Raw genomic sequence first — 20,693 nt, forward strand, 5'->3', positions numbered from 1 at the left:
CTCAGTGGAAGCCTCTTCTATCATTTTACATTTATTAATTTTCTGTAAGTTATTAATCTTTGACCTTTGTTACTGCCTGTCTGATAGATGCTTAATATAGCCAAGGATCACGCCGCTGAACAACAACGGCAGGAACAAGAGAAAGCCAGATTATTAAAAGAACAGAAGAAAGCAGAAACAGCACTCAGGGCAAAGGTACGTACATCATTAAACGCTACTCTCTGCAGCAGTTAAGTTTGGTAACGATTTCAAAATATTTGACGCAACAATCCCATAACTGTATAGTTTATCAGCTCTACTCATCCAATTTCTTGCCAGTGATGAAGATTAGTTTCAAATGTTGTCAATTTACCTCCTAGTTTTACTTCCTAGTTGTGATGCGCCCTATATCCGTGCATCGATAGAATCTTATTAAAACCTGACCTGGAGTGACTTTTCAGTCATCAGTGTGATCCATTAGGCATTATGGACTGGGGGAGGAAGGAGTGTGGGGGAGGGAGGGGAGGGGACAAGGATCAGACAAAACACAATGGGGTTATATATAATATTACACACACTAGGTGGTCATGTGCAATTTATGATGCATTGTAAGTTTATGTGATGCATAGTATGTGATGAATATAAGTAGTAATACGTGCAGTCAGAGGTCATAGTACTCACATGAAATGTCTCTCTCTCTCTCTGAAAATAGGAGAAAGCTCAGCAAGTCAATGCAATAAAGTCAGAGGAGGAATTATTCAAGATTCAAAGAACAGAGAGAAATCTCAGGATGGAAATAAACAGGTATGTTTCCTAACTCAAATCATTTAAGAAAAAAATAATAGTAACTACATGTTAATTTACATTTCACAGGGGATGTGTTACCATCAAATTTTACCATGCCAGTGTTGCTGAAAGTTTCCAACATTACTTTCATATGAGTTCTTACCCTTGAAATTATTGTCAAGTATTTTGTCAGGTCAAATAAGGTAATCAATGCTTGGAAGGTGGCAGTAAAACAAGTGTAAAATTTTGACCAAACATGACCAATTTTCGTCTCTCAAGTTTTGTGGCAGTGCTGGAAACCTTAAAGTTAGTAGTGACATTAGACTGTTGCATATGCATAAGGCATAATGGTAAAGGAGCTACATGGCCACCATTTCTATGTAATAACAAAAGAAAAGTTTGGCAATCAAAGGGTGAATTCTTTGTTTCATATACCTCATAATTATATGGCTAATTTTCGCATTATTTTTCTCTCAGATTGCAACAAAAAGTCAAGAAGTAAATATTTTAATGAAACACACTCATACCTTGAAGAAAATGTAGAAATTTTGGAGATATAATATTCAAATCTCTATGTCTCCTATAGTCCACTGTAGTGTGTACAAAACAAATTTAATTTTGGGAAAACCCAGACTCCATTAATTTTTGCCACCTCACACTTGTTGATAGCCCCCCATGCCACTGTTTAGTGTAGATTGTATTGTACTGGACTGTATAGTGTGTTTCAGAATAGAACTATTGTAGAGTGCTTTGAGGTTATTTCTTCTAGGCGTTTGTGCATTACTGTAACTGTGGAACAGCTTATATATGAAACTTCACACATTTGAGGGTAATCTGGATACTGCAGAATCCAAATAATAGATGATCCCCTTAGTACAGATTTCATGATGCTAATAACTGCAGACACTCTGATAAGGATACACAAGAGTGAAGGTCTACTTAAGTTTACTACAAACTTTTTATAGTCAAAAAGTCAGATCAAACTTATGTATAAAATAATTTTTTATTGATAACTGGTGATTAGTTTGTCTAGAGTATGTTACCATACAGGCATCATTTCACGGCAGCAAAAAGGACCAAAATCATGAGTTTGATGTAGCATATAGTTCAAATTATCTTTTGAAGTTCTTTGTGTCTGTCATAGAAACAAATGCAGCGATTCGGTGAGAACCGCTCTTTCGGTAGCCCACAAAGTAACAAAATAGGGTAACTTAGAGTGTGTCTTCTCTATTTTCTAAGTTATTAGGAAATGTTAAGTCCATTTCTTAACAAATTTGCCTGCTACCAGCAAAATGTGCATCTTTTGTCAATGAATCTTTCGTCTTTCTCTTTAAACATAGACTTAAGAAGGAGCTGGCAAGAACAACCAAGATGTGGGAGAAGAAGTTTGCCATTTTACAAAAGAGGTCTGTATGCAAGTCCAGAATTATCACCAGTATTTATCTACACAGTAGGACTGTTTTATCCCAATGTTTATACAATAATCCTGACTGACATTTTCGATTCATTTCATTTTGAAAGTGATATGAAAGGAGTAATGATTACGTTTTATAGAATATTGACATAACCCATTCATTTATCTTCCATAAGACCATAACCCTGTTCTGAACTCTTTCACTGTAGTATTATCCTGGGGCCACCATGTACTCAATGTTACTCTATAGACTGCAAAATAAATTGTGACAAGTTGAAGATGTTTTGACATGATGATTACACTTTTAAAAGTATGATACAAGGAATGTATGCAATGTGGTTTCGTCCTAGTAGTACAGGGTGCTGCACGTAGTGGTATACCATAAATTACTGAAAAGATATTGGCTACCTGAAATTAATGTGAGATGGAGGCAACTTTAAACAAAATATAACAGTATTAGTATACTAATGGATGAGATTCACCATCCACACCCAAAATTAACAGAGGGCGCTCTAATATCACTCCTATGTTGTTCAGTGAAACTTGACTTGATGCTGTATGTGACTGTAGATCATAACGGTACCGTGAGTTGATCACTGGTATTATATACAATGTTGTTGATAATTATTGAAGAAGAGATCTTTTGAAACATATATACAAAGTTTCAAGTCAAACAAACTGTTTTTAAGAACCTTAACATGTGTTTTCAAAGCAGTTTTTTCTCATTCCGCTAAACTGCACAGGTGGAACCTTGAACTAGTCAAATACCCAGCGTGTGTATGTATGCAAGTTCATCTTTATACATGTATGCATGCTTGTGAGTCCTGTCAAGTGATTGTGTTATGTTGATTCAGAGATCTATTAACAGCACAGATTACACACATTAGGATCGATATCACGGCATCCCTATGTAGTAATGCTGGAGAGCCCCCCCCCCCATTGGGAGTTTTCACTCAATGGGATCATTATGATATATGGTAAACATGATTGTTGGGGTTGTTTCTCCTAAACTGACAATCACAACAACTTGAAGATGTTTACTCTGTCCCTAGTGTTATTTTCCATGAATTGAATGTAAATGGAAGCAAATATGTTAGCGTGTTGAGTTAGTGTTACAAGAAAAAGTCTCCCTAGTTTCTACTCTGTCCCTAGTGTTATTTTCCATGAATTGAATGTAAATGGAAGCAAATATGTTAGCGTGTTGAGTGTTATAAGAAACAGTCTCCATGGTGTGTTGAGTAAGTGTTACAAGAAACTGTCTCCCTAGTGTGTTGGTTTCGAGATGTACCATTACTCAAGAACGCTGGTTACTTTTCAAAATCCTGTTAATATTCAAGCTGATACATCATCTACCTGTGATGTAAAACAGTTTTCATTTGTCCAATTTTCCATTGCTTAAAAAAAAAAAGAGAAAATATTATAACAGTTGTATTTAATTTGCATATAAGATTTGGGCAAAATGTTGTCATTATCAGTAAATGATGAGGATAACGGACATAATGCCAGTTTGCAATTAATGTGTTCTTGGTCATATCTATTTCTACACTACAATGTGTTTCAAACTATGTTTTTTCTTCCTTTTTTTTTAGTTTATATGCTATTAAAGATGAGAGTTACCTCAGACAGACCCTTCAGAAGCAAGCAGCTGCATTGCACCATGTATCTGTGTCATATGCTGTAAGTTCTTCATCTCATCAATGTAACTCCTTCATCTCATCAATTTTCAAAAGATTTGTCGCTAAACACTCATAGCAAATATCAATTATTACAGTATGTTTGTCACTGTTCACTGCAGGTGGGTTTTTTGGAAGGGGCCCAGCCCCCCCCCCTCCTCTTTCACTTTTCACACTGCACATATCCTGTTCTATCAGATAGAGGTTAGACCTGTTCATACTGTCAATTTGAGTGCTTTGAAGCATGATATGAGATGATAGTATAGAGTGGTATTAGCATTGGAAAATTGTCTCAAGTGGGCTGTCCCCTTGTGCTAACTCATGTATGATAACATAATCTACTTTAATGACTTAACAGTTTCCTCAAAAAATCAGCTGATAAATTACAACAGACATTTGAATTGGTTGTTTTGCACCGGGTCTCAGAGAAAAGTGTTATTATATCTGATACTTTACTCTCTGAATATAATTCGCTAAGGTAAGTATCAGGCTCTGCTTGTTAGCATAAACCATTCACATAATAACTGTTGGTGACAGCAATATGTGTAGGAAACTGTGCTATAACATGGGAAGAGTTATTAACATTCAGTTACCAGAAGCAGATTAATGAATGACTAATAACATTCAGATGTCTTTGTTAAGAGAAAGGATTGCTGCAATGTACCAATGAAATTATTTTAAATTGGAAGAATAACCTTTTCTTTTGTCTAAAATTACAACAAATCGATATATTTCAATTTTCTTTCTTTAGTCTGATCGTCCTATGGGTATGGTACCAACAAGTGAACCATTGCCTGCCAAGAAAAGCCCTCTTCAACCATTGGTAAGTTCATCAAAGCTGATCATACAATAGTTTGAAAGTGTTTGATGTAATGGATCAGAGGCAATGTTGTTGATGGCTTCCTCATTGTAATGTTCCATTCCTTGATTCTGTTCCTGTTTGTTTGGCAAATAAGCTAGTTCATAGTCACACCATAGAGGAGTCTAGTGCAATAGGTCAAAAGGTCAATTGGTATGGTCATACTCTCGGTCATAGGCATTTGCTGGATTCTACACTCTATACAGTGATTTATGTACACTAATGTAATGAGGGAAACCAATACTACTGTAAATCTAACACAGCCTGAGTACTTTTCAGCCGATACCTCATATACAATGACTCAGATCCCTCAGAGATGGAAAGTTATGAAGGAAGAACTATTTAATAGATGATATTCGACTGTGAAAGACTGGCTAGTCAGGGTTTTTCTTCTGTCACGGCCTATTGACAGACTAGGCTACATACAGGTTCCAACACACATCAGTATTTGCACATGTTACATAACGTGCACGCCATCGACAGCATAAATTTATTGAAAAGACACAGTTGTTAGTAGTGAACAGGTTATCTGGGGCAGGAGCATCATATAACAGACATGTTTTCTGTTCCAAATGCTGCAGAGAATTTTTTTTTGTATCCAAATAGAAACAACTAAGGTGAAATAGATACCCTGCTTGAGTTACGATGCTGGAAATATTTTGCACTGGTATGACATTGCAGTGCTTGGTATAATACCGATTGACCTGTAAGGAAAGGTCACAGACAGAAGTAATGCATGTGTAGATGCTATCTCTGAACTAGCCATTTAAGACTATTTGTCTAAAACAATTGTTCACCATCATAGCTGTCTTACATGCCTTGTAGGTTTAGGCAGTGTGTCCCCATAGTTGATACCAGATTAACACCCTGTGGTCCCCTAAGGCAGCATATGCTTACTTCCTTGCGACTGTGGTGCCCTAAAGCAGTAATTGCTTATCTCCTTGCCACTGTGGTGCCCTAAGGCAGCATATGCTTACCTCCTTGCCACTGTGGTGCCCTAAGGCAGGATATGCTTACCTCCTTGCCACTGTGGTGCCCTTAGGCGGCATATGCTTACCTCCTTGCCACTGTGGTGCCCTAAGGCAGCATATGCTTACCTCATTGCCACTGTGGTGCCCTAAGGCAGCATATGCTTACCTCCTTGCCATTCTTGACTCTTGTTGGCAAATCCAAAACCGAAGTTGGAATGCCTTGCCTGGAAGTGTTTACGGAAGCCCCTTTACATTGTAGATGCCTTAATTTTTATTTTGGGGGGGGGGGGGAGAGACCCTAGGCCCTTGCTTTATCTGTCTATTGGATAATCTGGCACTGACCCTACAGAGGTCTGTTTACCTGGGGAGCCCTGGACACGTATGAAAGACCCTGTAGAAAACCTGCATGCTAGAGATTGTAGACCACAAATGAAGCACACTTTGAGACCTTGTTTACCACGGCACTCTTAGCCTCCAGAACTTACCCATGTTTGTACTGCTTGCTCTTAGGAGGTGCTCCAGTGTAATCAGCAGCCTGAAAAAATGAAAATCGCTAAAAGTGGAGGTTGGTTGACTCTACTAGATAAGACAATAAGTAGCTCATAGTTCTATGAATGATTGTTTCTTATGATTACTCACACCTAATCTTCCTTTCTCTCAAGTTTTCAAATTCCATTACCTTTTCACTTGTTGTTCATTTTAACAGCCTGGCATTAGCAGACCTCCCACAACAGATCGACAGATGCTGTCTCCCTACACTCTCTCCCCACCACCAGGAAGAGGGGTGGAGGTCTTCTCAGTCGCTGGTGAGAACTCATACTTTTGTTTGTATACAAACGGTATAATATGAACATGCTCGTTGATGTTACATGACTGTCAAGGTTTCCGAATGTCAGGCTGTCTAATGTTAATTCATTTATAGTTTCATCTGTGTACGCTGTATTTATGTTTTGTACACAAAAGAAAATTATGACAACTCTTTCATCGATATTGTACAACTTTTAGAATTAAGTATGAAAAGAGAAAGAATCTGGACCAACTCTTTGACACAACAAAGTAATGTTTGGATTTCCAAGTTCTGGGCCCTTGTAGTCCCATGCTGTAGTACTATTCTATATGGTCTCACTCATTAATCTGTTTCTGTCTTATGGTCTTAGAGTCTCAAATCATGGATGCCAATGAATACTTTGACATGGATGCTGAGGGCATCCTCCCAATACCATCTCCTCCCATCCCTGCCATGAGGTAAGCGCTCTCTCTTTTACCATCCATGGACCATTCTTGTACACAATACTATCCAGCACAGATGCTAGAACTCTTAAACAGTTGTCAAGGTGCCACTGTTGGAAGTCATCAGGGTTGCACTCAATATATGCTAGAAAGTTATAATATGCTAGAAAATGGTCATGCAATTTCAAACCTCAGCAATCATTTTATCACCATCTGACAAGCTTTTTCTCCCTGTTGAGAATTATATGACTGCTATGATTCATCTCAGTGTTTGCAAATACTTTGGAATGGTCTGAACCTCCCGGGAAAAATTTCGAACAATTTTTCTCTCACTTAAATTTCGAACTAATGACTTAGAAGTAATCACAAACCATATATTCGAGCTGAGCTACAAAAGTTACATGTGTGGCCTAGGAAAGTAGCAATGGTAGTAGTATTACAGGGAATTTTCAAATAACAGAAACCACAGAAAATCAAGCTGAACAATGCTACTGTTACTTCTAACAATACAAGATACCATTGTACTTTAAGAGACAAAGGGTTGGGGGAGGGGGAAGCACACTCCCATTAAAACAAGGGAAATTGAGGGAGATGGAAGTGTGGGGGGGGGGGGGTGGAGGAGGGCAAGAGGGTATTAATTGCCTGGGTTTGAGGCTGTTCAAGCCCTCTCCCTGCATTAACACACTGATGCTTACATGTGTAACATTTACATCAGATTTTGTGAAATAACATATCTTGATCATGTCTCATTTCCATGACAGATGGGAAGAAAGTCGACCATCGACATCTCAGAGGATGTTAGCAGTTACTCCAACAGCGTGAAAGTTTGAAAGGAGAAAGTTGCAATTGAATGCTCTGCAGACACAGCAGTCCTCACCCAGCACAGCCTTGTTTGAATTGATATTTTAGTGGGACAGATTTTCAAATATCCATGTGTATGATATGCAGCAACTTACTAGCAAATAACAGAAAGGTCTGTTTAGTTGTAATGCTTTTGAGTTTGAACGTCTGATATTTATATATATTATTTATTAAAGCTTGCAACCTTTCAAGACTGAAGGGATTTGTGACTGAAATATCCAAGTCATGATATGATCTACTATGAGAGATACCTTGATGACAGGCACCTACAGGCCTTGCAAGTAAGAACAGACACAAACACAAATAGTTGCAGACCATGCAATTGAGGAAAGACACACATAACTGTGTTAAGTGGTCGTGAACAGCCACTTATCCTTGTAGGCATTATAGTTTAGGACATTAATTCTTCCTGGCCTTGAAAGTGATGACAAACAATTACCTTCAGACCTTGCAATTGAGGTTCAACAAATACCCCTGGGCCTGCAGATGGAGACAGACTGAAATGTCCCCAGGCCTTAACTAGTACTAGTCATAACTAATAGATGAAAAGCTGCAGGGTGTTGCAGTTGAGGACAGACACAAAACCTGCTGACTTTGTATCTGAGGACAGACACAAATACATGTAGGTCTTAGGGTTTAGTACAGACACAAAACCTGCTGACTTTGTATCTGAGGACAGACACAAATACATGTAGGTCTTACAGTTTAGTACAGACACAAACCTGCGGGACTTATATCAAGACATTATACTTTAAATCAGGAGACTTCTGATGGGGTGAGTGCAGCACGAACCAAAGAGGGACCTCTATAGAGCATGGGATTACACTTTCACATCTTCACAAGTCAACCAGTGCTTCTTCTTCTTCTTCCCAAGCTTGCATTTGAGATATTGCTTTTAGCTGAAGGCTTTTAATATGAATTAATTCTCCGTCCAAATGTGTGTGTGTGAATTAATAGTTATGTCTATTTTGGTGTTATAGTTATGCCTAAATATAACAGCAAACTGTTACTGTCTTCATTATACATCCGTCCATGGGATATTCTGCCCAGTATCAGATGATGTCTTCCTTTGGAGTTATTTTTGTAAATGCTTTCGATAATCTTCTTATTTAATCTTTCAAGCACAAATTAATATTTCACTAATCAAACAGAAATGAACTATTCACTTAAAATATATTTATTTCAAATCCATAGCATGAAAGAAATATGGTTACCGAAGTTATTATTTTGTCACAATTTGAGATTTTGGTGTAACCTTAAGTGGCTGGTTCTACTTCATTAGGACAATCAGTGTTAGCAGTTTCATTGTTGCAAAGTTACAACACTGCTAGAAAGCTACCAATATGCACGGATATTCTCACATCTCTGTTTGGTTGTTACCACAGACTGGAACTACAAAACACACATATTTTTGATGTCTTTAATAAATTATAAGTGCAACCAGTTGGTTCACATGTCCTGCCCTTGTTATTATAACTACAACAGATGTATTTTTGCCGTCTTCAATAAAATACAAATGCAATCAGCTGGTTAACATCTCCTTGTTATTTTGAATGACATTACAGGAAGGAGTGTACTGCGAGGACTAAATTATCATTCCACTTACTGGGTTTGACAAAGTGCCCTTCATTTTTTGGTGGTTAGCATTTACTGATTTAATATACATCTTTCTTTGATCTAGTTTATTGTCGTCTAGTCTCATTCCGGTGGATCAAAATGCAACACAAGCAATCCTTCTTTATTAGTATTGCCCCCTTAAGAGTCTGGTGTATGTGTGCAACATCTACACATGCTTGTCAGATAAATTCAAATGCTACTGCAGAGCGGATAGTAGTGTTGTGAAGGTCATGTGATGTGAGGCCTTGCCTTGATACAAGAAAACCAATCCTTTATCAGTATTTGCCCCCTTCAGAGTCTGGTGTATGCGTTCAACATCTACACATGCTTGTCAGACAAATTCAAATGCTATTGCAGAGCGGATAGTAGTGTTGTGAAGGTCATGTGATGTGAGGCCTTGCCTTGATACAACACAACCAATCCTTCTTTATTAGTATTTGCCCCCTTCAGAGTCTGGTGTATGCGTTCAACATCTACACATGCTTGTCAGATAAATTCATATGCTACTGCAGAGTGGATAGTAGTGTTGTGAAGGTCATGTGATGTGAGGCCTTGCCTTGATACAACACAAGCAATCCTTCTTTATTAGTATTTGCCCCCTTCAGAGTCTGGTGTATGCATTCAACAGCTACACATGCTTGTCAGATAAATTCATATGCTACTGCAGAGCGGATAGTAGTGTTGTGAAGGTCATGTGATGTGAGGCCTTGATACAAAACAACCAATCCTTTATTAGTACTGCCCACTTCATGTACTTAACTTAGTGTTACCACAAACAGGTACAATTGATAAAGGTACAAAGTGGATGCTGATTTCGAATGGGGGGGGGGGGGGCTGCAAGTACCTGAGTAGAAGTTTCTTCACATAGCATTGTGCACAGATCCCAAACAAATCTTTTGAGGGCCAAAGGTAGATGCTTTTAAGGAGAATAGTGTGAAAAGAAAACACAGCAAGTGAGTTGAGGAGGCATTACATTAATTGAGCCATTGGTAGATTTTTCATGACGAGTACTTTTCACAAATATATATGTGTACCCAAGCGAAGAGCTAAGGGAAGCACAAGTTTACAACACATTTTCCATGCCTAGCAGGGAGTCAAATAATTTAACTGCTTAGCCTACGACCTATAGGTCTGTGTTCCACACATTTTATGCCGTGCTTCAGTTTCCCTCTGAAAGCGTTCCAGTTTACATCTTATTTCATTGGTATGCTACTGTGCTTAAAAGTCACAATACGTGTTTGCTGATGAATTTCGGAAAACAAAGTTCTGAAGCAGATTTAATTCTTATTCTAAATGCACTCTGACCAGGTGAGTTTAATGGAGAAAAGCTGTCGCAATAAAAGAAATTTATTTTCTGTTGCCCTTTGTTGCGACGATTTACCGTAAAATCACTATGACCGCCCATATCAGCATGTTCATTACACAAATGTAACCTACATATACTCGTATCGTCCACTTTTTTAACCCAAACATCTGAAAATATGTTCATTCATTGCAATGGAAGGAAATGTGACAACTTTGCAAGCTACACCGGCAAGACTGAAAGAAAGATACTATTCAAGAGAATGAACCTAACACTGGCTAGCCACGAAAGTGAAAGTAGTCCTAGGCCTAATGGTTGTAAACAAAACAGATTTGATTGACACATGATCTGTTGGGCGGGGCTTGCAAATTTTGATTGAAGTTTGTAGAATCTAAAATTTGGTAATAAATCTGGCGAATTTTATTCAGCTCAAAATGTTTAATGACAGAGAACTCAATATAAGTAATGAAAATTGATATGGAAATTGCATAGAACGGTGCCATTTTCACTGAGCTTTTAGTGCAGTAAGCTGGAAAGGTCGAAGTTTAAATTTGGCAAACACGTAATGAGACTAAGTAAGTCAATGTTCACATTGCTGCAAATAAAATGCAAATTCCAAATACTTGGTCAAATGGAGAAAATTCCAGTAAGCCCCTGAAGCCCAAACTTAGTCCAGCATGTACAAGGGAGTAATACTTCCAAATAGCAGTTAGAACCAAAATAAGGAATGTGACAAAACTAAAATTCTTTCATAAGTTTATTTAACTCACTCCATACGAGAAGCAACTGCTTCCAAAATCTAATTCCAGAAAGTGTCCAGTAGATTGCATCTTTCCATCAAAGTATTACAAATCCAATAGTCATCGTGTGGTATAAAGAAGTGAACATGAACACAATGGCAGAATTTACCCATGTTTCTTCAAGCCCAACAAAAGGTAACTCAAAGTAACATCATCTACAAGAAAACTGTTGGATTTGTAAAATAGAAGCAGACAGCACTTCATGACTAGTGCTTTTTCAATGCAAATTAATTACTTATATCATGACAAGAAGAATTATTCAACTCACTTTTGTCCTTAGAACATTTTTCAGACACATTTTTTTTTTTAAGTATGACTCCACCAAGGGAATCCTTTTTTTTTTCTCATTTGGTTTTCAATAAAATACTTTTTATGTGACATTGTATCACTGTTTGAACACCACCTGGTTTAACACAGGTCAAGACAGAGCTCTATAAAGAATAACTGAATGGGTTGTGCACACACAAACCCTCTGCAGCTTAATATTTAATCACAAGCTATCCCTGCACATCATCTTTATGATTGTTCCTCTGCCAGTCTATCGGCCTTTTCTACGACTTCTTCGATGGCCCCAACCATATGGAAAGCTACTTCTGGTAGATGGTCATAGTCACCTGAGAAGACACATGTAAACAAACTTGAGAATAAACCTTATACAACTGAGAAAGAATCAACTTTACAATCGAATAAAATGGGGTATCAGTTCAAACTTAATAGTTTGAAACCACAAATTGTTATGATTTGATTCATTACAATAGGGGTAAATGTAAATTGCTCATATCAAAATAATCTACCAGTGTGTAGCTGCTTTCCTAAAGCTTGAAAGTTGATGAGAACAAGTATATCAGATTTTCCCATGATTCTCACCATGACAATTGCTCAACTTTGCCTTGTTGTTCAGTTGTAAAGCACATTGTATGTTTGGAGAACCTTTCTTGTCCAGTCAGTTATGATTATATGTTTTCTTTGTAAGTCGATTCCACTGAGGGAGTCCTTCAAGAAACCACTAATAGTTTGACAAGTGCAAGCAACTACAGCTTTCAGGAAACTTGAAAATGACAAAGTGAAGATGTACACAAGATATCTTGTTTATCTGAAAATTACTAATATGTCTTCTATATGTAAGACATCTTATTATTCTTGGCGATAGATCCCCTACCCCTGTAAATAGCAGTTATCTAACTTGTAGAAACCTACCTTGTAGGATGCCTTGGAATCCCTTAATGGTTTCTTTGAGTGGTACCAACTTGCCAGGGGTGCCAATAAAGACCTCTGCTACCTGGAAGGGCTGTGAGAGGAAACGCTCAATCTTACGAGCTCTGGTGACGATCAGCTTGTCATCTTCAGACAGTTCATCCATACCTAGAATAGCGATGATATCTTGGAGGGATCGGTAATCCTGGATAGCAAATGTCAAGATAAAATCATACATTTAAAATATCAGTGTTAAAACAAGGCTACATTCATTTGTTAGCAATATTAAAACATTTCCCCTTTTATTTTAAAACTGTGAGAAGCTGATATTCATAACTTGGGAGATTAAAATGTTATGGTCTATCAACGGATGTGGTTTTCAGAAATGAAGGCAATGAAAAAGTTCTACACCAGCACGATATGGCTCCAGAGAAAATTTCAGGTCCTAGGTAGCTGCTGTTTCAAGACTCTAGATGAAGAAACGGTATGTTTTAGCCCTGATCATCACTATGTGTAAAGCATGGTAAACACAGCGCTGATCATCACTATGTGTAAAGCATGGTAAACACAGCCCAGATCATCACTATGTGTAAAGCATGGTAAACACAGCCCTGATCATCACTATGTGTAAATCATGGTAAACACAGCGCTGATCATCACTATGTGTAAAACATGGTAAACACAGCCCTGATCATCACTATATGTAAAGCATGATAAACACAGCCCTGATCATCACTACGTGTAAAGCATGGTTAACACAGCCCTGATCATCACTATGTGTAAAGCATGGTAAACACAGCCCTGATCATCATTATGTGTAAATCATGGTAAACACAGCGCTGATCATCACTATGTGTAAATCATGGTAAACACAGCCCTGATCATCACTATGTGTAAATCATGGTAAACACAGCCCTGATCATCACTATGTGTAAAGCATGGTTAACACAGCCCTGATCATCACTATGTGTAAAGCATGGTAAACACAGCCCTGATCATCACTAAGTCTAAAGCATGGTAAACACAGCGCTGATCATCACTAAGTGTAAAGCATGGTTAACACAGCCCTGATCATCACTATGTGTAAAGCATGGTAAACACAGCCCTGATCATCACTATGTGTAAAGCATGGTAAACACAGCCCTGATCATCACTAAGTGTAAAGCATGGTTAACACAGCCCTGATCATCACTATGTGTAAATCATGGTAAACACAGCCCTGATCATCATTATGTGTAAATCATGGTAAACACAGCGCTGATCATCACTATGTGTAAATCATGGTAAACACAGCCCTGATCATCACTATGTGTAAATCATGGTAAACACAGCCCTGATCATCACTATGTGTAAAGCATGGTTAACACAGCCCTGATCATCACTATGTGTAAAGCATGGTAAACACAGCCCTGATCATCACTAAGTGTAAAGCATGGTAAACACAGCGCTGATCATCACTATCTGTAAAGCATGATAAACACAGCCCTGATCATCATTATGTGTAAATCATGGTAAACACAGCCCTGATCATCACTATGTGTAAAGCATGGTAAATACAACCCAGATCATCACTGTGTGTTAAGCAAGGTAAACACAGCGCTGATCATCACTATGTGTAAAGCATGGTAAACACAGCCCTGATCATCACTAAGTGTAAAGCATGGTTAACACAGCCCTGATCATCACTATGTGTAAAGCATGGTAAACACATCCCTGATCATCACTATGTGTAAAGCATGGCAAACACAGCCCTGATCATCACTATGTGTAAAGCAAAGTAAAAAAAAGTTAAGTGCCCTGTTACAATAAGCAGAGCGGAGTTACCTGGAGAATCTTCTGCACATTTCGAGCGATTGTGTAGTGCTCTTCACCCACCACATTGGGATCCATGATACGAGAGCTAGAATCGAGGGGATCTACAGCAGGGTAGATACCCAGCTCAGCAATACCACGAGACAAGACAGTCGTAGCATCTAAATGAGCAAATGTGGTGGCAGGGGCAGGATCTGTTAAATCGTCAGCAGGGACGTAGATGGCCTAAAATGAAAGAAACAATCAGTCAATATTAATAACACAGATAATTATTACACCCACACCTGATGTTGCCTTACAATTTTTGCTTTATTTCTGAAGACAATGTTACAACAAAAACAATACCTTTGGATAATAGAAATTATAAAATCACAAACCAATAACCAGGCATTAATATATCAGTAGTTAATAGAGGCACGAGTGTTTAAGAGACAAATTTTTGGAAGAAGTTAAGTGCTGATTTCAAAGTCCAAAAACAAAGAAAATAATATTCTGGTTGGGGGTTCCAAAATAGTTACCTTTAAAAATGTTCAGAATGCTCCACAATTTTAATCCATTATTTTAAAATGTCCAAAAACTACTAAAGTATGTAATTTTAGCTTCCTTTCAAACTATATAGCTCGAAAGGATGCAATACCATTTGTCATTGAAAAATTTATAAAGATGGTCAAACACACATTTGCTTTCCTGCTGAGATTTGTGGTGACACATTATAGTAAACTACTTGCTAACCGAACTAATCTATGTCTGCATGTCATACTAGCTACATCCAGCACCAATGTGACATAACCTGCCATTATAGAACTTTATTTCTATTGGTCTGTTCATATTCAAACGATAAATAATGATTCAATAGTCTACAACAGAAGACCATTATGTGCAGTTCTTCAGATGCAACACAAAACTCCATAGGAAAACAAGACTCATATGACAAGCCTCATATGACATCTTTACAAACAGTACAAATGTGTCAAGACAAATGGTGTTGCATGTCATCTTAGGATGCTTTGTTGTTCTTAATATGAAGATAAGAGAACAAAGTTTTGGTAGAGTTTATTAGAATTCATTAAACAAGGAATTAACATTTAGGCCTGCACAGAGGGACAGAAGTCGTTATCAATTAAGCCTTGAAGGAGCATTCCAGAGATTTAACATATTGTTTAAAGGTGAATATCCTGAAAATACAAATGCTGCAGAAACTTAATTAGCACTACTCAAAAAGCTTTCTTCTTTCTTGTACTATAATACATTAAAAGACTGATATTATGCATTAAGTCATCCTTTAAGTGTTTGAATTATACAATGAACATAGAGCTTGCCTGTACTGATGTGATTGATCCCTTTTTGGTAGTGGTGATCCGTTCCTGCATAGTACCCATATCAGTAGCCAGGGTTGGTTGGTAGCCCACAGCCGACGGGATACGACCCAACAGGGCAGATACCTCAGAACCAGCTTGGGTGAAGCGGAAAATGTTATCAATGAAGAGCAACACATCCTGTCCTTCCTGATCACGGAAATATTCAGCAACAGTGAGACCTGTCAACGCTACACGGGCACGAGCACCAGGGGGCTCGTTCATCTGACCGTAGACAAGGGACACCTGCATTCAAGAGAAATGTAGCAATGAATTGTTTGTTCTTAGCAATCAGCAAACCGGAGAGTTGGCCCGAATGACTGTTAACATAACCGATACATTCTCATAGGTTTAGAAATAAGCATGATAGGTTAGCTAGCTGCTAAGGGCAAGGATGCACAGGTCTTTCACACACTACAAGCTTAAAAGTATTTATTCCATGAAAATATTGTCCATGAATAAATGTCCAACTTATAACATGTACCACACATGACACAACTTTTACTTTCCAATAAACTGACTACTCAATCAATAAGCCTTAATACAGTCATGACTGTCCCACAAGGAAGTTTCTACTCTAAGCATACTCAGCACAACCCTTCAATGTCGATCCTGACCATGGTATTGGCAATAAACTCGTTAACATCGTTTAACTCTGTATGAGAAGCAGCCTCTAACCATGTTAGTTTATTGTATCTAAACCTACTACAAATTTAGCATTGTTTATTTTGCATAGAGCAACTGAGTTCTATATACTACTGAACTCGGCCACAGCACCGGTAATATTGTCCATTTATTCATGGACAATATTACCGGTGCTGTGGCCGAGTGGATAAAGGCGGTGGCATTTGAAGCAATGAGGCTTAACAATTGGGAGGTTCGGGGTTCGATTCCCAGCCGGGCCATAGTAAGGTGGGTTTTTCATCCAAGAGCAATCTACAGTTTTCCCATCTGAAATGACTTTCTAAATTGAAAAGATTCCAAATTTGAGTTAAAATGTTGAATTGGAAGCCACCTGACGTGTAAGTTGTAATCCATAAGCCCTTGCGGGCTTCTCCCACATTTGTGGTCGCTTAAGCGTCGTAAAAATAACTGCTGATTATTATTATTATTTTATTATTATTATTATATTATTATTAATTATTATTACCTTGGAGGTATCGTCCTTAAGGTTGATGACTCCACCCTCAATCATTTCATGGTACAGGTCGTTGCCTTCACGGGTACGTTCTCCAACACCAGCAAACACAGAGTAACCACCATGGGCCTTGGCGACATTGTTGATCAGTTCCATAATCAAGACGGTCTTTCCTACTCCAGCACCGCCAAACAGTCCTAGAAAATATGAACCGCATTCAAAAAATAAACTTACATGTCTCAAACAATCTTGCATGCCCTCTCCTATAACATACACCACTGTGCTCTTAGAGAATACTGCAAAATTTCAGAATACATACTAAACAAAGCATGAATTACCTGCTTACCTACCTGCTATTGGCAGAGAATAGCTTTGCAAATTTCACATCATTTAAATGTCCAGGTTTCTCGTTTTAAATGGGAGTTTAAAAGAACTATCCCCTTTACTGATTCTTTACCACCCTCAAGTACAAGACACTTCAATTGACAGATACATTTTAGCATAAGGAACCACCACTTTCAGCTGTTACAAAATAAATTTAAGATTAACTTACCAATCTTTCCTCCTTTGGCATATGGAGCTAGAAGATCCACAACTTTGATGCCTGTTTCCAAGATCTCCTGGTTGACGCTCATCTCTACAAATTCAGGGGCTTCTTGATGAATTGAAGATCTCCTGTGTATTATAAGTATTAAGGGTTATATTTAATACTCAATTTGTTTGCAAGAAAACTTGCTCTTTCATGTCTTGGAAAGGTTAACTGTTTGACTTAAAAAAGATATTTCTTTTCAGCTCCTTTCCCTTTTATAACTCTTTATCGGTTTCAAAACCTGAGCAATACGATTAACTAAAACTATATTCTGTTCGCTGGTGTGACTGGACGAGCCCAACATTTTAACTTAGAATAAGTTGTCACCAGAGTTCTCAAACTTGAGTTCATACTTCTTAGAAGGATTAATGAAATGTGTATCAGTACACATCGTAACTTAAAAGGTTCTGACTCATTGCACAAACAATGCATCCAAGTCTAAAAAGTAAAGATAAAAGATCTACATCTGAAATCCATAATTAACCCCAAAAGTGTCCCCATATGTTGTATATGGAAGGGTGTCTGAAGTTTCGATCCTAGCTGACTTGCAAGATATTTTTCAGAGGCAGAATAAAGGCAGACTACCTTCATGTCTGCTTCTAAAGAAGACTTTGCTCTTTTGGAAACAGCAGGCCTTGAATAATTGAAACATTTAAAACATTTTGCAGGAGATTAAGTTGATTAAAAGTCACTAAGATTACGCCTATAAAGCTTTACCTATCAGTAGGGATTGGTCCTCTCTCATCAATTGGCTCACCAATGACATTCATAATTCTACCCAGTGTCTCTGGACCGACAGGAATTCTGATAGGAGATCCTGTGTCTTTGCACTCATTGCCACGGATTAGACCTTCTGTACCATCCATGGCGATAGTTCTAACTGTGTTTTCACCTGTCAACAGTAACAGTACTCATAATGTCATGTTGGTGTATACAATAAAAGTACAGAAGGTTAAGGGTTTATAAAATTTGGTAGAAGTTTTCTTCACAAGGCAAACTTGTATTAAGCTACAGACAAACAAAAAAAAGATGTTAGATTCCTGAAATGAAATCACCTGTTTCAACTGAATGACATAAACAGACAATAGTGATTTCATGACACCATAAATAATGACCTCACTAATCACTACTAGTTTAGTATATAATTAATTACTAAAGATGAAATACCAGCAATAGTTTCATTGATAGCTGAGCTTAATATCTTTTTTTTCTAAATTGTAGACCTGTGTCTAAGTATTCACAAAGAAAGAACTATGGGATATACTCATAAAATGTATCTTGCAATTTCTTCTTACACTGAAAAAAACTTACCTAGATGCTGAGCTACTTCTAAGACAAGTCTTGTTTTTCGACCCTGGACTTCAAGGGCATTGAGGATTGGTGGCAGGTCATCATCAAACTGGACATCAACTACTGCACCAATGACAGAAACAACTCTTCCTACTGGTCCTGGTTTTTGAGCTTGAGCCTCGGCGACATAGCTCCTTTCTAAAATAATTAAATCAGCAAATGGAATGTTTGTATTAATTCAATACAAGTACACTCACCTAGAGTTTGCATTTTGAGATCTGTAAAATTAGTCATAAAATGATAAATGTAAACATCAATGATAATTCCAATTAGGCTAGACGATTAAATGCACGATTGCAAATTTACTTGCGAACTTGACACGTAAGTCCTACCCTTGATAATTAACGTTGTTAACCCACCTAACTAAAAAGTCAATCCGTTTAGTTTTTTATAAAGGCAAGCAAGGGGTTGTGTCATTTCGCCATCGGTACATTCTACCATAGAAAATGTGCTCTTTCCGCAATAGAAAAGTGCCATTCCGCCATGTTACCCCAATGGTGGTAAAGCACTTTAGTATGGCGAAGAGCACATATATTGTGTGTGAACTGTAGGCCTATATACGGTTTCAGTTGTTTTCCGCATACGTTACTTTCCGCTGAAAAAATTCTTGTGCGGAAAACACCTTTTTTTCACTTTCCTGTATACTATATTTTTCCGCATTTTTAGGATACCAACTTCAGGCAGGATGATTAAAATAACATGCACCACCTTTCTTATGAGTTCTAAAATCATGGCCGATTTATCCTGTTACAGTTAAATCCTATCTTCTCCATCCTCCTAAATCCTTCCATGTGCCTAATCATTTCAGTAAGTCATTCTGTTCCTCCAAAAAACATGTTACTTTCCGCTGAAAAAAACGTTGTTTTCCGCTGACAAATTTGTTTGCGGAAAACACCGTTTGTTTCAGCGGAAAGTAACGTGTGCGGAAAATAACAGTACCCCCTATATACACTGTATATTTCTTCGCTTCCACACTACCTGTAGGCCCGGAAGTCCAAAAATCGGTCATTTAAATCGACAATTAGAATCTGTCTTTTTAATACACAATCAATCTTAATTAATTTGATTTATTCAACCAAATATTATGTATTTGAAGACAGTGTATCGACTCAAGATTAGGAACTTCAGTCTATCCAATGAAGCGTCACATTTGAAGACTGTGTACCTATCCTTCACCCGAATCAAAGAAAGTTTCACCGGTACATTCCTGTGTAAAATCCATTCCTTAAATACTCCTTTCCGCCATAGGTTTCGAACCTTTCCGCCCAAGTAGTACTAGTATGATGGGTCGAACCGAAAATTGTAACCTGTTGTCATGTCTAGGCTAGGCCGAACATGGTTTGCCTACCGTAGTAATCGATACTAGACGTAGGCCTACTCTATTCACTGACTTGGAGCAGCGGGCAATGACAAGGCATAGGCTAGCTAGCCTACTGTAGTGTAGCCGCATCAAGGCGATTTAACTAAAAGTTAGGGGCCAGGCGCTATCCGAAACCTTTTTACAATTCTTCACTATTAAAATACATACTTTGTTGTGAGGCTTCACATGCACATATTCTAGGAGCTTCTCTTGAGATTGCGGAGGAACATGCAGTTTTCAAGGCCTTGATGGCCGCAAAATTAGACCTCGACACGGTAGAGAACATTTTGCTGTTATAATCTTCTATCCTTTACGAACCATGCAGCGGTACGATGCACCTATCATGCATCGATCGGAACCTGTCGCATATCTTCGACGTAGTTCGGAGAATAACGTCATATC

The 20,693-nt window shown here is 38.0% G+C and overlaps 2 protein-coding genes across 3 annotated transcripts in view; one reads left to right on the forward strand and one right to left on the reverse strand.

Annotated features, from left to right (window-relative positions):
- Positions 1–11,778, forward strand: part of LOC139959050 (uncharacterized) — a 23,879-nt gene extending 12,101 nt beyond the window's left edge. For both annotated transcript variants that reach the window (XM_071956587.1, XM_071956588.1), the window contains exons 10-17: positions 88–195; positions 692–783; positions 2,106–2,171; positions 3,769–3,856; positions 4,604–4,675; positions 6,389–6,488; positions 6,840–6,927; positions 7,674–11,778. In XM_071956587.1, the coding sequence (XP_071812688.1) occupies positions 88–195; positions 692–783; positions 2,106–2,171; positions 3,769–3,856; positions 4,604–4,675; positions 6,389–6,488; positions 6,840–6,927; positions 7,674–7,734 (675 nt within the window). In that variant the 3' untranslated portion in view covers positions 7,735–11,778. The remainder of the gene's footprint in view (positions 1–87; positions 196–691; positions 784–2,105; positions 2,172–3,768; positions 3,857–4,603; positions 4,676–6,388; positions 6,489–6,839; positions 6,928–7,673) is intronic.
- On the reverse strand, positions 11,438–20,655 carry LOC139959051 (ATP synthase subunit beta, mitochondrial-like). The gene is made up of 9 exons (XM_071956589.1): positions 20,460–20,655; positions 18,893–19,069; positions 18,299–18,473; positions 17,546–17,667; positions 17,005–17,189; positions 15,819–16,100; positions 14,512–14,724; positions 12,691–12,892; positions 11,438–12,107 (listed from the first exon to the last, which is right to left on the reverse strand). Exons 1-9 carry the CDS (start codon positions 20,575–20,577, stop codon positions 12,010–12,012), a joined length of 1,572 nt encoding a protein of 523 aa, XP_071812690.1. The 5' UTR covers positions 20,578–20,655; the 3' UTR covers positions 11,438–12,009.
- Between the last annotated feature and the right edge of the window lie 38 nt (positions 20,656–20,693).

The sequence above is a fragment of the Apostichopus japonicus genome, chromosome 18 (genome assembly GCF_037975245.1).
Source record: "Apostichopus japonicus isolate 1M-3 chromosome 18, ASM3797524v1, whole genome shotgun sequence".
NCBI classification, from domain to species: domain Eukaryota; kingdom Metazoa; phylum Echinodermata; class Holothuroidea; order Aspidochirotida; family Stichopodidae; genus Apostichopus; species Apostichopus japonicus.

Bases quoted from the DNA above. Each gene is read 5' to 3' on its own strand.
- LOC139959051 (XM_071956589.1), bottom strand. From the start codon at position 20,577: ATGTTCTCTACCGTGTCGAGGTCTAATTTTGCGGCCATCAAGGCCTTG. The intron at 17,190-17,545 runs GTAAGTTAATCT...CATATTTTCTAG, and splicing joins TGCCAAAGGAGGAAAGATTG to GACTGTTTGGCGGTGCTGGA. The intron at 12,108-12,690 runs GTAGGTTTCTAC...GTGTCTTCTCAG, and splicing joins ATTCCAAGGCATCCTACAAG to GTGACTATGACCATCTACCA.